Source organism: Capricornis sumatraensis, chromosome 11 (genome assembly GCF_032405125.1).
Source record: "Capricornis sumatraensis isolate serow.1 chromosome 11, serow.2, whole genome shotgun sequence".
NCBI lineage: Eukaryota > Metazoa > Chordata > Mammalia > Artiodactyla > Bovidae > Capricornis > Capricornis sumatraensis.
In genome coordinates, this window is record NC_091079.1 from 89188290 (window position 1) to 89204755 (window position 16466).

At 43.7% G+C, this 16466-nt stretch overlaps 1 protein-coding gene across 2 annotated transcripts; it reads right to left on the bottom strand.

Annotated features, from left to right (window-relative positions):
- Window positions 1–202: 202 nt before the first annotated feature.
- On the bottom strand, window positions 203–8589 carry PDP1 (pyruvate dehydrogenase phosphatase catalytic subunit 1). Of its 2 annotated transcripts, none has more exons than XM_068983544.1 (2): window positions 8519–8589; window positions 203–4231 (listed from the first exon to the last, which is right to left on the bottom strand). In XM_068983544.1, exon 2 carries the CDS (start codon window positions 4185–4187, stop codon window positions 2571–2573), a length of 1617 nt encoding a protein of 538 aa, XP_068839645.1. In that variant the 5' UTR covers window positions 4188–4231; window positions 8519–8589; the 3' UTR covers window positions 203–2570. The 2 variants fall into 2 exon arrangements, with proteins under 2 accessions (XP_068839645.1, XP_068839646.1); XM_068983545.1 differs by lacking the exon at window positions 8519–8589 and adding an exon at window positions 7697–7742.
- Window positions 8590–16466: the final 7877 nt, after the last annotated feature.

Consider the following 16466-nt stretch of genomic DNA (forward strand, 5'->3'; position numbering starts at 1 on the left):
AAAATCTGTGCATTTTATTGAATGTAAAGTATACCCCAGTTTTTTTTTAAAGTACTATCTATCTAGAAAATCCTAAAGTTAAGTATAACCTATCACCATAGAAAGCATCTAATGAATCTATTAATTAAAAAACAACACAGGTCGTTCATTCAGAAAGCAGATACGAAGCTTTAATTCACTGTGGGCATTTCTATTCATTATATAATATATAAACTTTTCATTTCTTCACACAGATAAATCTTTTATAAGACTTTTTTCCCCTCCAAGTACTGTGTACCATAACACAATTGCATTTAACTAGCTAAGGACGTATTATAAATACCATGAGCCACTGACTATATACAGAAAATGACATGTTAGAAAGTATAAATTAAAAATGTTTAAGAAAGGCTAAATACAATGAAAAGTTTACATGTATTCTTTAATTCTAGGTATCACATCACAGTGACAACCAATTACAATAAAATCAAAACTTCTTTTAGGTGATAATACATTCAAATTTCTAACATCCAATTATTTTCATTTCCACACCATTAATACTACAGGCTTAACACGACAGGCTTTTAGACTGCAGACCAAGTTTCTTGTGTAATAATAAAAACAAAGTTTCTTGTGTAATAATAATTACTATCTTGATCATGATCAAAAGAAATCAAATTTATATATACTGTACTATATAGAGATGAGACTTTATTAAGTATAATATGGAACTCTTTAGTAAGGTGTTCAAGAGAAATTCAAATAGTAGCCTGAAAATGAGTTTTAACTGCTACTGTATTCTACATACATTCCATTAAAAAATGAAGTCTCTGTCAAAACATTTATAAATAAGTGTATAGTATAATAGCTTTTCCCCCTCCAAAATACCACCTGGGAGAAAATTTCCAAGGTGACTCAAGGAGGGAAAAAAGGGGGTGGGGGGGAAGGCCTCAGAAAACAAACATTATATGGTCTCGTAAGCAGCAATCTTCCAGTCTATTTTCAATTGGAATAAATTCTGCAGCCAATTCTACCTTGCTTCGGTGTCCAGTCCAGAGTCCTTGAATATCTAGTTCAGTATTCTACAGAAATCTGCAAGGACTCCTAAACACCCCTCAACTAATTACACAAGGGAAAACTGATCATGTTCTATATTAAAACTTATGTGAAAATTGAACACAGTCATAGCCATTCTTTAACAGTGATGCTAGAATAAGTGATAAAATATATGCATAGCTGTACACGAATCACCATTAAACACAGGAACACAACGCCATTTGATGCATATCAAATAAGCTCCCCCAAAGCCAATCTGAATATATTTATTTTCATTTACTGTGATACAGCGTTGGAAGGGTCTGCATATAATTACAGAGACTGCTGCAGACAATATTTGATGCTATTAAGTGTTCCATTAAGCAGCAGGCATGCACAATAGTTACTTTAAAAAATTTCTCATGTACGTATCTTAACATTTCTAAGCTACAATATTTTTAAAGCATTTAGTAATCTTTAAACCAATTATTTAAATTGACTTACACCTAAGTGGGCAAAAACAACAACAAAAAACTTCATCGCAACACCTGAAGGTAATATTTAAACTTTACTCCCCCAAATTATGTAAAATTTTTTTTATATGTCATCTTTAAAATTCCAAACATGACAAAAATTCTTACCACTACTAAATTAGAAGTATGATTTCTCAGCAGCCATCTACCCATCACACACTTAGAGCATGCCACACTTCAGGGGTTTACATGATAAGGGTGACGTGCTGGTGGCTACAGATGACCATAATTAAACATATCAGTCTCTTCTCTTCATTCTGGATCTTTTATTTCAAACTAAATAAAGCTTTTCATTAATATAAACTAAAAAAATTTTTTCCCTTTAACACCAATAAGGAGATAAAACACCTTTACTGTCTTCAAGTGCCTGGCAAAACAGAAAATGTTTCAACTACATTAGGTAATCGGGTGAAGGGCTAGTGTTTGTTTTCTTATTTAAGAAGCATTCCAAGTCAAATGATCACACACACTGACAAATTCAGATTGCCTGGTTCTTGGTCCTTTATGGCTTAAAGTAGTGGATTTGAAAACTACCTCTGGTTAAAGTTCATGAATAATGCACAGGCTGTACATCTAGGAAATCATGCAATAAATATGTTCTCACATACACTGGAATCTTGGTGATGAAAGGGCTCTGCAGGTGTGAACAGTAATGTTTCTTCATTTTACCAAAAGAATACGCCCAGCAAGTTCCTTGCTTTGGGCCTATTCAAAACCCTGTTTGCCAGGTCATCCTGATCTTCTCAGATTGATAAAAGCAGCCAATGTCGTAAGCCATCTGCAGTTAAGGAACTGATGGGCCTCAACTGCAGGTGCTTTGAGGTCTGAACTAAGCAGAACGAGACTCTCAGGATCCTGCCACTCTGCTATAAAGTCACTTTGGACTACCTGGCAGACTCGAGTATCACATAGGGAAATGGTGAGAATGACCCACTGGAAATATTTACTATATTATCTTTAAATAAAAAAAAAAACCCTATCTGCCTTTTAAATCTATTTGAGAATTGCCTTGGTAAGATCCACTCACTGTTCCTGGTTTTGATATGCCCCTACAACATGAGAATTGAACTGAACTACAATGATTGTAATGTCATCTCTGTACATCCGAGCAAGCTCTTCAGGAAGACTAAGCATTTTGGAGAGGCGCTCATGATCAACAGCCCCAAACTCATTGTTGCCCACGGCGTGGCGAATAAGGTGGGTTGCTGCATTCTGGTCCTCAAACACTGATGACATCTTAGCTCTCCGTTCTGTTAAAAGGCCATGCATCTGCCCCAGAGTCACCTTATAGCCACCAACGGCTATTGGCTGCTGGTGGTGCATGCCTGTTAGGTACTCACCCACAATCCTAACCACATCCTGCCTGTGCATTGTCTCCCACAGCCCATCAGTCGCCAGTACCAGAAATTTATCCTGTGGCCTTAATCGGTGGTAAGTTACTTCTGGTTCAGCAGTGAGATAAGGAGGTGTATAATAATTAGGAGGGATGAACTTGGTGTATTCATTGTCATTCAACTGGTCTGGGCCAGATTCTATCACTCTCTTCTGAAGGTCAATGCTCCATTTGAACTTGACATCTCCGAAAGCCCGAAAAGGCATCAGCAAGCCAAGCAGCCGATCCTGTTTCACCACACTCTTGGCCTCGTTCTTTGGGTGCTCCAGTTTCAGCCGTTCCACTTCTCTCTCATTCTGAGCGTTGTGGTCATTAGACAGCGTGACTGCCGACCAAGAGCCGTCCTCTTCCTGCACCCCCAGCATGGCTCTGCTGTCGCCAGTGTTGGCCACGTGAAGGTCAACGCCATCCACGTGGGCCACGCAAGCTGTGGCCCCAGAAAATGCCACTCGAAGCACCAGGTAGTTGAGGAAAGAATTGGGATCACCAACTTGAGCCTCCAAGGAGATGTCATTATCAAGCCTCTTGAAAGCATTAATCAAAGCCTCCTTAACATCAATATCAGTCGACTCCCCAGTGTTGAGGTCAATAAGCTCTTGCCAGTAAGTCCTCAAGCTGTTGAAATATAACTTGGACGCCTCCTTACTGAAGTAATCGTTGGGGTGCTTGTGCCACTGGAGAATGGGTAGCAGGGCTCGACCGCTCTCCACAGCATTTTCGATCTCCAGCAAAGTCTCGTGGGGTAACAAAGAGACAGCAATATAATAAAAGAGTCTTTCACTAACTGCCTGGGAGCAAGCACAGCCTGCGTGGCCATCGAAAACCCCCAAAAGCATCCCTCTGGTCTGCAAGCAGGTTGCTGCACTCCTCCGGTCCTCAATGGGTGCGTTTGCTGGCAGCTGATTGCTGTCAAATCCAAGGACAGAACTGACATTTTTGCCATCAAATTCTGGCACTTTGAAACTGTACTCATTAGCTTTCAGGATGCTATTGACTTGGGGAGGTGTGAGGTAAAACTTCTGCGGTGTGGAAGCATATCTCCTTCCTTGGGTGTACTGCCACCAGCTCTCCTTTGGCCTGTAAAAGGTAGCATACGCCGGATGGGGTGTGTATCTTGGGCGACTCTGCGGAATATAAGGAGGTGAGCAGCAGAGATGTTTGTGGTGGCAGTAACATGCAGTGCCATAGATTCTGCTCAGTTCACAGTTACGAATCAGGGGGAAAAACAGTTGAGTTGGTGCTGGCATGGCATCAGAGAACAGTGGCAGGCTGGAACTTCTGACCGGGATTCCTAGACAGCAATTTCACAGGTATGCACAAAGAAAAAAGTTACATTCAGATTACTTAATCTATTTTTGCTTTCATAACAGATATTTAGCAGGTGAATTTACAAGTGCCCCGTGCCTCCTAAGGTACTATATTTTACACACATACCATGTACTATCTCTACAGGATATACTCTGCTAAGTGCACTTGATTACTTAATGGAACCAGGAGCAAACAGTCTTCTAGCTTTACTTTTCTCTTTGCATTTCTTTATGCAGCACAAACTGGGCAGAATGTACAACAGATCTGGCTGGGAAGAGCGGAGGAGATGAAGGTTATATAACATTATGCAGTGGCAGTCTACCTGGCCAATCACCCTTCTTTTTATCCTTAAAAAAGGCCATGAGTCTCCCATATTGCATAGGGACTTCTCCCATTTATGAAGATCCAGTTTCTAGAGCCATGGTCAATGGTTAGCATTTGATACACTTGGATATCACCATAAATGTGTTGGGATGCAGCCTGTGTGTATTCATGAATTATTTGTACAATATATACATACGTTAATATAATTAACACGTACAAGAAAAATCTTACATAATGGATAAAAATAGAAGTTCCAAAATGCCCTCCTTGCATCCAGGAGATGGTCTTGCAAACAATGCTTCTCCAGACCACTGTGCCGATTTGGCAAGTTTAGGGACACAGGTCTGCCACCAAGTCACCAAATAATCCTGGAAAAGCGGGCAGGTTTCATTTATTCATTAATTTTACTGTATTTTTTGTGACTTAAAAAAAAAAAAACAAGTTTTTTAGTAGCTCTAAAACTTTGTTAGTAACATAAACGGTCTCAGTTCTGGAACTTAATTTACTTGTTAGTATTTTCCTCTGCCTATCAGCTGTAAAAGAAAGCTACAGAAATATGATCTTTATCTATTATGGACCCCAAGTAGAATTCACCTGTAGAAAAATATTCTCTTACATTTTAAAAAATGGTTATCTATTTGCCCTTGGAAATTAATAAACAGTGAAACAGTAGTCTAATGGACGAAGGTTTGGCTTAAAAACGTAGAGCATTATACTCATGAATAAATGAAAATCATATCACTTATATCTGGAAGTGGAACACTGAAAATATTCTGATGAGCATTTATCTAGAAAATGTAATAAACATGTATCAGTAAGCCAGGTAATCTATACAAAAAAAGAATCCCTCTTGCAACACATATTTCCCCTGAATTCTTGAGGTATTGCCTCAAAGTATTCAACTGGCCTATAAACAAATAGGCTTTAGAAGTATCTTAAATAGGGAAAAATAAACAAAAAGGAATAAAGAATAGAAAATCACCTGAGCCTTAATATCAACTATTTCTTCCTAAGGTTGAACACGTTAAGAAAAATTTTTACAAATATCATAGAGTATTAGCTATATATTACATTATTTTCACATACCCTTGTTGAAAAACAGTTAGAAAAATGATAAGTGGAACATAGGGAGCAAACACTGAGTTTGCTTCGGTAATAAGCACTGTGTAAGCCAGTCATATAGAACCCCTTTTGCATGTGATACAATGTACCATTATTTTAACTGCATTATTTAAGAAGAAATTTGTTTACAAAACTGAAAACAAGATTAAGCAAGAGAAGATAATGAACAGAATTTTGGAAATAAGAGCAATAACTAAATAACGTCTGAAAGGCAGTCATGAAAGACAGAAATTCCAGAAGAACAGGAATCTATCAAGAATAACCACTTAAATAACAGCACTTCAAACTGAATACCTGAAAGTCATCCAAAGGTTAAATGTACATGACTGAGCCAGGAGATGTGCTAAAACGCTGGGCCACATGACACTGGCTTTCAGATATGAACCATATCTCTTGCTAGGTTTGTATGCAGAAAGCACATGGACTCATTTCATGCTTTGTATGTAGATTATTTCTATTATTAAAAATGGAAACATACCAATTTTCATGAAAATAAATTTTCTCTGTAAGTTTATATATATGTCTGCATTTAAGCTTACTTTAATATGTAAGAATTTTAGAGGGAAAAAAATACCTGTGTTTCTGTATGGAATGCAGATTGAATCAAAGTACTGTTTGTGTTTGGAGGCAGGGTTTGAGAGACTGATGTGTAACAGAATTGGGCTATATGACGTCTGATCAAGAAATAACAAGACCGGGAAACCCACACTTTCCTTAAATTCCTTTGTTTTGACAATCCTCCTGCTTTTCTAATTGACTGCAAAATGAACTATTTTGGCAAAAGAACTGATTCATGCAGCAGATGCTTTGAATACATAAATTGAAACACCAGGCACTCAAGTAACATACATTTTTCCTTCAGGCATAAATTCTCAAGATTAAAAACAAAAAAGCAGAGAGTCAATTTTATTAACTCGATCTTTCAATTACTCAGGGGTTTAGCATATGGACTGAGATTCCCAACATGCCTCTAAAAGTCAAATTCCTAGGAATGTTACCTACTCTGTGACTAAGGAGCATTCATTCACCACCAGTACAAGTGACATACTCTATCAGACCAGTTACTCCTGGAAGTTAATGTACTTTCGAATGCTTTCATAAACCATAAGTGAACATTCAAAAAGACTCTTTTGAGTATCCTTCTGAATATCCTGTGATTCAACAACAAAAAGTCCATGAAATCAAAACTCTTGTTGACAACTTGCTAAATTAACAAAGTTAAAGGGCTCTGATGCAGCAGTAAGAACAGCAACAAGGTACAGTTGTGGTAAACTGAAGCACCGTCAAATTTTCAAGTTATTTCTGGCCACAATTTCACTTAAAAATTCAGATCCCATGATCCCGACTTAGCCACCTTAGGTACAGCATCTTAGTCTTAGGTAGATTTTGCCAGTGACTAATAAGGAAAGATGAGCTGCAAGGAGAAACAGGAAAGAGACCCATCCATTCTTACTGATGTACTCTGCAGGGCTTGTGCCAGGAAATGATTCCACTTTATCAATAAACTCTCAGAACAAACTAATTAAGAGAATGCAATTACTGCCCCGACTCCAGCGCTCTTTAGCTTTGCAAAGCTTTTGGTGTAAATGGAAAAAAAAAAAATGCTATACTAATCATTAAATGTGTCAGAACCCCAGTTTATGTAATCCGATTGCATTAAACACCCCGCATAAAGACTCTCTGCGATTTTTCAGCATTTTGGGGCAACGTTTAGCCATTTCACAGCTCCTGTTATCTCTACATGAATGAAGAAACCTGCTGCCTTTGGAAGACTCCGAAGCCCCAAGTCAGCACTTGTTTGATCAGTTTCCTTTGTACCCTACCTGAAAATGGCACTCACTTAAGGCATCAACTGCTATCCTGGTGCAGGATCCCTTTGTCCCCCCTTTTCTACCTACCTCACCTCTTCATTCCACACAAACCCACCTAAGACCATCCACACGCAAAATCAGTCATCCTCCTCCCTGGGTACCCAACGCTAGGTAGTTAAGGGAATACCTACCAATTCGTCTGGGCCCGGGACACACACACATTCTCCTGTCATCACAACACGGAGCCGACAACATCCACAACCCGCGCGGAGAGCAGCAGCGACAGCGGCACCGGCCCATTGAAAAGCAAGGCAGAGATGCTCGTTAGAGGCGTAGACAGGGGAGGCGCGAGAGGAGGAGGGGCGAGGTCTCGCTGCAGCCGGGTGAATGGGGCTAGGAGGTGGGGTGGGGTGAGGTGGGGTGGGGGAAAGAGGATAGAGGCGCAAGACAGGGGGTGGGGAGGAGGGCGGAAACCCAACCAACAAACCCACCCCTCGGGAGCCGCGGAGCTACAGCTGGAGGCGGCGGGGGCCCAGACGCCGGCGGAGGCGCGCCCCGGGACCGGCCCGTCCATCCAGCCCCGGCGCGGAGCCCACGGGAGCGCAGCATCCTCCGCCCGCCCACGCCGCGCCGGCCGCAGACCTGAAAAACCGAGGGTCGCCCCGCGGGGTCACCCTGGGCCCGGGGTGTGCGTGTGAGGGGGGAATCCTCAGGCAGAGAGCCTCCGCGCCACCTGAGCCGCACCTGCCCCGGACCCACCCTCGCGCCGGCCCTCACGGCGCCCCGGGCGCGGCCAGCGGGCGAGGCGGGCCCGCCCCCGCCCCCCCGGCCCTGGAGCCCCGCGGGCAGCCCCACGGCGCCGTCACGCCCGCCGCGGCCCCGACGCCCCTCGAGCGCGCACCTGGCGCCTCCAGGTTCGTCTCCTCACGCGTGCCAGCCGCCCCCCTCACAACTTCGGGCGGGCGGAGGATTCCGGACCGGGCGGTTCGGCGCTGGGGTGAGGGAATACGAACCGGGCACGGCAGTGGGAGGAGCCGCTTCTTCTCAAGAGGAGACGGCGGCAGCGGCAGCGGCGGCTGCACCTCCCGGCGGTCCTTCCTCAAGAGCCGCCGCGACTCCCAGGAGCGCGGCCCCGGGCCCCAGGCCGGCCCACTCCGCCCCGCCCCCTCCCGTCCCCCCACGCCGCGCCGGGCCCCCGCCCTGCCCCGCCCGCGCGTTCGGGTCCGAGCGCATCCCGCCTTCCCATTGGGTGCGCAGTGGCGAGGGGGCGGGGCGCAGCAGAACGGGCCGCGGCTAGGCGCGTGGGGGCGGAAGAGCCACGCCTCCCCGCCCGCTTTGTGACATCACGAGGGTCAGACACGCCCGTCCACTCCGCGCGAGCTGCCTATTGGCTCCGCGGGCCCGCCTCACGTGACTGCGCCCGCGCCCGCGCCCGCTATAGCCGGGGGGGAGGCGGGGCTGTGAGCGGCCGCAGGCTTGACGGAAGGGCCGGGAGGGAGGAAGCGCCGGGGTTGGCACGAGTGTCCCCGAGCGGGCGGGACCCGTGAACGGCAGCTTTTCGCAGGCAGGCTTCCACGACGCCCCGGCACCTCCGCGAGCCTCCTTCCCTTCTTACGGGTGGGCGGGGCTTCGTAGGTTTAGGCTGAGAGGGGAGGCTTCCTGACCAACGGGAAACTAAATTCCCAGAGACTGCCCTACCTGGAATAACAAGGCCTGAGAGAACCCCGGGGTATCTGAGGCCTGGTTCATGGGATTCTTTTCGGAGCGTTGACTTTGGAGCATGTTTTCTGTCATTTTCTGGACACGTCTCAGGGCCCAGGAAGAGAAAGGCGGTCTGAACAGCAGCCAGAGAAAGTTGTGATGAAGGAATGATTGACTCTGTCGAGTAGGTGTGTGTGCTCGCGTTTTCTCAAAGAAGTCGCTCAGTCGTGTCCGACTCTTTGCAACCCCATGGACTGTAGCCTGCCAGGGTCCTCCATCCCTGGATTTTTCCAGGCAAGAGTACTGGAGTGGGCTGCCATTTCCTTCAGGAGATCTTCCCGACCCAGGGATTGAACTCCTGTCTCCCGCATTGTAGGCACCCCACGTTTTCTGAAGGGCTTTGAAATCAGTCTTTATTTGCCCTGAATAAGAAAAGGGTAGAAAGGAAAAGGGTAGAACGCACAATGCGAAAATGGGGAGAGCCCTGGACTTTCTGTCAGGACCTTCATTCATCCAAGTCACTTCTGCTCCGTGAGCCTCAGTTTCCACTTCTGTTAAGCTGGATTGGGGTGGCGTTGGCAGTCTTGGTTAAAGGGTAGACATGGCAGGGGCTGCTTCACTTGCGTCTGTCCACACGTAATCTCCTCTTTATGGGAACTGAGTCACTGATAGTGGCTTCTGAAAACTTCCTTGGAGATGGTATCAGGCAGATCATTGCACTTATCCTGCTGCTGCTGCTAAGTCGCTTCAGTCGTGTCCGACTCTGGGCGACCCCATAGACGGCAGCCCACCAGGCTCCCGCGTCCCTGGGATTCTCCAGGCAAGAACACGAGTGGGTTGCCATTTCCTTCTCCATCCTGCCTACTGTTAAAAACAGTTAACTGACTTATTAACCATATCTGCTTACGAGCCGATAAAATTCCCAAAGTGATGTGCGCAAGTTATAAAAAGCTGTCATATTAACAGTATTGTGGAGTTTTGTTTTTGTTAATTTGCACTATCTGATTTTATGTAATAAAGGAGAAATTTTATAGACACAAAACAGTGCCAGGAACTGGTTCTTTATAGCTCCTAGATCTTTCCAACTGCCTCCTCTATTCTCGAAATAGAGAGCATTTTGGCCCAGCCCCAGGCTTCCCACGGAACTCTTGTGGCTATTTTTATGTGGCCCTCATCCATTTTATATGGGCCTATCTGCCTCACATCAACCCCTCTTTTTTACTTCTCAAATGAGCTTTCCATAAGTTGGTATTTTTTTCATGGTCTTTTATTCCGTTGAGTATCTGATTTATGTATCTATTTTCTGTAGTCTCATAGAGGCAGTATAGGGTGGTATGGCAAAGTGAGCAAGAACACAGCTGGAACTAGACTACCCGAGTTCCAGTCCCAGCTCTGCATCTTGCTACATGGTCTTGGGCAACTTCTTCCTGCTTCAGTTCTTTCGTATGTAAGATAGGAATAAAAATAGTAATATTTAAAAATTTTTACCCTCACAGGTTTGTATTAAGTGAGTTGATATATCATGCTAAGTAAGTACAAGCAAGTAGTAAGGGCTATGTAGGTATCAGCTATTATTAATATTATAGACAAGTCCAGCTCAGTGTGTTTGTTTTATTAAGGACTCCTAGGGAGTAGGAGATGAATACACTCAAGTAGAATATATTCTACAGCTAGGTACTAAGCGGTCATTAACAGAGTGGAGAGTCTTACAACCTTAGGATATCAGGTTAAGGTGATTTATTTACATGAGGAATGTCACTACCTCTTAGCCCCTACTTTACAGACATGGAGACCAGGTAGTTGAATATAAGTGGATTTTTATTTTGAGAGTTTCTGCCTGAAGACTCAGAAGTGAACTTCATACTAGGCTAGTTTGCTGTCTGTAAAACTTTTTCTATTGTGAAAATCGAGTCATAAGACTCCAGGATATATATATATATATATATAATATATATATATATATATAATATATATATATATATCCATAGCAATGACCTCTTTAGATCACCTTGGTAGCATATACCTTATTCCACACCAATATTGCCGTTAGTCAGACCCCTGTAGAAATTACCTTTTCAAATTGTTTTTGGATCTGCACAGGAAACTCCAACTTATTTTACTATAACTAGCACCTTGGTTTTTATACCAAAATAGTATTGATTCCCTCATGCTAATGTTCTTAGTTTTGAACAACCTATTTCTGAAAATAACACCTACTCTCAAAAAATTGACATTTGCCACCACTAAATATAGTCAATCACTGCAGATGGTGACTGAAGCCATGAAATTAAAAGACGCTTACTCCTTGGAAGAAAAGCTATGATCAACCTAGATAGCATATTCAAAAGCAGAGACATTAGTTTGCCGACTAAGGTCCGTCTAGTCAAGGCTATGGTTTTTCCAGTAGTCATGTACGGATGTGAGAGTTGGACTGTGAAGAAAGCTGAGCGCCAAAGAATTGATGCTTTCGTACTGTGGTGTTGGAGAAGACTCCTGGGAGTCCCTTGGACTGCAAGGAGATCCAACCAGTCCATTCTAAACGAGATCAGTCCTGGGTGTTCTTTGGAAGGAATGATGCTAAAGCTGAAACTCCAGTATTTTGGCCACCTCATGTGAAGAGTTGACTCATTGGAAAAGATTTTGATGCTGGGAGGGATTGGAGGCAGGGGGAGAAGGGGACGACAGAGGATGAGATGGCTGGATGGCATCAGTGACTCGATGAACGTGAGTTTGAGTGAACTCTGGGAGTTGGTGATGGACAGGGAGGCCTGGCGTGCTGCGATTCATGGGATCGAAAAGAGTCAGACACGACTGAGCGACCGAAATGAACTGAACTGAACTGAGATATAGTCAAAAGAATTTGTCCTGAGAATTGAAGGCATTGCCAAGGTATTTCTGGAATCAAAGGATCCCCCAAAGTAATGGCTATGAAATAAATTCATTTAGAGGTGTAAGTTTTGTTCTCTAGCTGCAGTTATATGATTCTGTGACATGTATGTTGTAAATAAAGTTATGGTCCTTCTGCACAGGAACCAAGTGCTTGTACCACTGGGGGAGGTCCTTAAGTATCTCAGCCTTGTCTCCTCTCTGGTCTGGCTATCTTCCTGTCTCTAGATGGAGCTCCTTTTGGTCATCCAGTGAATAGGCTTGCTTCAGAAGTGCGATTTTTATCACATGGCCATCTGGCCAAAGCCAGAGCAGGTCTGTGGGTTTGCTGCTCTGACCTCACAGACTGTTTTAGCCACCAGAACGCCTGTTGACACTTTTTTTTAACATTGGAAGGTGTGGAAAAATAGCACCAAACAACCCAGAATTTTTGTAAGGGGAGGCAAGGAGAGAGGAGGAGGAGGCTTCCCAAATACTCCAGTACAAAGAAAGTACTGTGGAAAAATACTTATTTTTGTTAACACAATGCTTTTTGTAACACCAAAAATGAAAGTCAGTACCTGAATTAGACCCTTAACACATAGTCATTTTCTTGCCCTAGAATAAACCTGGAAATGAGCAACTGCTTAGCCAGATTGGCCTGGTATTCTTATTGGGTGGATGATATAAACCCTTGGGTTATTGGAGGTTAGCTGTGACAACATGGAGATGGTCCAGTAGAATCTCAGTGGTGCCAGACAGGAAGCTTAAAATAGACTTGCAAGTGGGTCTGAGATGCTGTTCGCCTGATGGCTAGTGAGTTAACTGTGGGCTTTGCCAAAATCAACGATTAGAGGAAAGAGGCTGCTAGACAATCTTTAGCTCCTTCTTCCCTCAAGGTCTTAGATAAGAAATCAGCAAATATTTACTAACTATTAAGCATTAGGTACTTGTTTTATTATCATCCTAGCGTTGAGAATTGCTTTGAAATTAAATTATTTGGAGTTATGCACTGAAATCAACAAATCATCTGTAAGAAAGAAGCAGATCATGTACTGTGGCTCATTTCTTGTGAGTCAGAGGTTATAGGTGTGTTCAGACTTATTTAATATTTTAAAAGTAGTCCATCCTCATCAGAATTCATGAAGCAGTAGTAGTTTGAGGGAAATATATGTATCAGTGTTCTCTTGCCAAATGAGAAACAAAAATCTCCTGCATTGACCTAACATGACAACGAATATGGAAAGTAGGTATCTGCAGTTGCTTTCCTGCAGAAATCCCTGCTAATGGGGTTATCTTTGAATATTAAGGATGATGTGCATGGGGGAAGGGGCTTTATTGTCTAGCCATCAGACAACTAGGCAGTGAAAAATTACACTTTTTCATTCAGTGTGTCTCTATAGATGATTCTCCAGAATACAGAAGGTAAAAGGTTTCAGCAAGGTTTCAGGGGAGATGAGACCTTGGGGTGGATCTAGAGCACTTTACAGTAGGTGCCAGGTCATGAGTGCCCCTGAAGCAGGCCATGCCAATCTGCAGACTTCAGCAAAAGCCCCCACACTATGAACTCAAAAATGGTAGCTGCGGATCTACACACTTCTTAAAAACTATAATTCTCTGCTTACCTGGACACCATAACTATAAGAGTATAAGCTTCCCAAGGACAGGCAGGGATCATGTCTCTTTTATACACCCACATACACCCGCAGCTTGGCATAATAGTGAGAACTGATGGGCAGTGAATGCTTACTTTACACTGTCTTCTGTTCTAAGTGCATTGTCTAGTTGTATCCTCATAACACTCATAAAAGGCAGGGTTTACCATTATATCCATTTCACAGAAGAGGAATCTCCCGGAGGATGATTTGCACTGTTTACATAAGTGGGAAGTAGTAGAGTATCCATCTTGCATTCTGAGGCACTATGTTTTAGTGACCATTGCACAGAATAGATGCTCAGTAATGAACTCGTGTCTTTGGTACAGAAAGTTTCACATTTTCATTATGGACCCGTCGGTAAATTATATCCTTATAATTGCAGAATTTCCACCCATGTTTCTGTATCTGTAACCAGCAATACGTTTCGCACAGATAAGTGTGTCTCCACTGAATAGCCATTCTTGTCAGAGCACTGTAGGGTTTGGTTATGGTTTTTCAGGAAAAACAGTTGTAGCTAGCTAAGCAGCCACAACTGGTCCCTTGCTGACACCTCAAGATACTAGCAGGAGCATCAGACTCTGATTGACAAAGTGAAAGACAAAGCAACCACATTTTTCTCATTCTTGTGGTCAAGGGAATTTCCCAGCCACACAGGCACAGAGGAGGTCCTTGGGGTTCAAGGGAGGGAGAGGGAGCCAGTCCATAATATGTCCTACCAACCTCCCAGGAACTTTCACACTGGAATCTATCTTGACTGAGAGATGAGTGCACATCCACCAGAGAGGGCCCTCAGTTCAGTTCAGTTCAGTTGTTCAGTCGTATCCGACTCTTTGCGACCCCATGAATCGCAGCACGCCAGGCCTCCCTGTCCATCACCAACTCCCAGAGTTCACTCAGACTCACATCCATCGAGTCAGTGATGCCATCCAGCCATCTCATCCTCTGTCATCCCCTTCTCCTCCTGCTCCCAATCCCTCCCAGCATCAGAGTCTTTTTCCAGTGAGTCAACTCTTTGCATGAGGTGGCCAAAGTACTGGAGTTTCACCTTTAGCATCAGTCCTTCCAAAGAAATCCCAGGGCTGATCTCCTTCAGAATGGACTGGTTGGATCTCCTTGCAGTCCAAGGGACTCTCAAGAGTCTTCTCCAACACCACAGTTCAAAAGCATCAATTCTTTGGCGCTCAGCTTTCTTCAGTCCAACTCTCACATCCATACGTGACTGTGTCAGGCCAAATATGGAGACAAGCAAGATGACTGGTCAGAGACAATCTGAAACACTGTCCATACATAAACCATGTAAACAATCCTCATTCCATGCTTCACTGAAGCTCCACCTGTGTGTTCTTCCACACTACTTTGCTTCTAATAAATGCTTTCTCTGCTTCACAATCTGTCTCTCTGCTGAATTCTTTCTTTAAAGAAGACAAGGACTGAGTTCCTGCTTCAAGTCACTGCACCCATTACCCCATGAGACCAGCTATTATGAAAGCATATTTTCCTTGGAAACTAGATATAAATATTTGCAGGTGAATACCTAATGAATACCTATAGAAGGCTGAATGCCAAAGAGTTGATGCTTTTGAACTGTGGTGCTGGAAAAGACTCTTGAGAGTCCCTTGGACTGCAAGGAGATCAAACCAGTCAATCCTAAAGGAAATCAGTCCTGAATATTCATTGGAAGAACTGGAGCTAAAGCTGAAGCTCTAATACTTTGGCCACCTGATGTGAAAAGCCGACTCATTGGAAAAGACCCTGATGCTGGGAAAGATTGAGGGCAGGAGGAGAAGAGGGCAGCAGAGAACGAGATGGTTGATCACCGACTCAATGGACATGAACTTGGGCAAACGTAGGAAATAGTGAGGGACAGGGAAGCCTGGCATCCTGCAGTCCATGGGGTCACAAAGAGTTGGGCATGACTTAGTAACTAAACAATATCACCACCTAATGTATTCAGTTCACATCCTAGTAATAAACTATAGTTGATATACGAAGTAAACAATTTAATCTATTTAAAGCTATAAGTTCAGTTTAAAATAAAGCACTTTTTAATCAATATCCACGAGAGGTGAAAGTTCAGGGAGAGAAAAGACAAGAAGAATGTTAGTAAGAGTTATCGAATTATGTGTCCAGTTTCTGCTAGGAATAATGGACTCCAGAAGTCTAATCAGAATATGCTAAAGTACAGTATCTGGGTTGTGATTTTATCCCTTCTTAGGCATTGAGATTTTATAAAATGAACATAAGTTGGAGCCAGAGACATAGAAGTCACTCAGTCGTGTCCGACCTTTTACGACCCCATGGACTATAGCCCACCAGGCTCCTCCCTCCATGGGATTCTCCAAGCAAGAGTACTGGAGAGAGTTGCCATTTCCTGTCCCAGGGGATCTTCCTGATGCAGGGATCAAACCCGGGTCTTCCGCATTCCAGGCAGACATTTTAACCTCTGAGCTGCCAGGGAAGCCCTGAGTTCAAATCCTAGCTCTGCTGCTTACTAGCTGGGTAATGTTTCCAAATTTATCCAATAGCTTCAACACTTTAAAAATCTAAACAGTGTTTTAAGGATGCAGTTCAGTTCAGTCGCTCAGTCGTGTCCCACTCTTTGCAGCCCCATGAATCGCAGCACACCAGGCCTCCATCCATCACCAACTCCCGGAGTCTACTTAAACTCATGTCCATCGAGTTGGTGATGCCAACCAGCCATCTCATCCTCGGTTGTCTCCTGCCCCCAATCCCTCCC

Coding starts and splice junctions, on each gene's coding strand:
- PDP1 (XM_068983545.1), bottom strand. CDS start 7,727: ATGTGTGTGTGTCCCGGGCCCAGACGAATTG. Junction 4,232..7,696: donor TCCCGGGCCCAGACGAATTG/GTAGGTATTCCC, acceptor ATTGCTGTCTAG/GAATCCCGGTCAGAAGTTCC.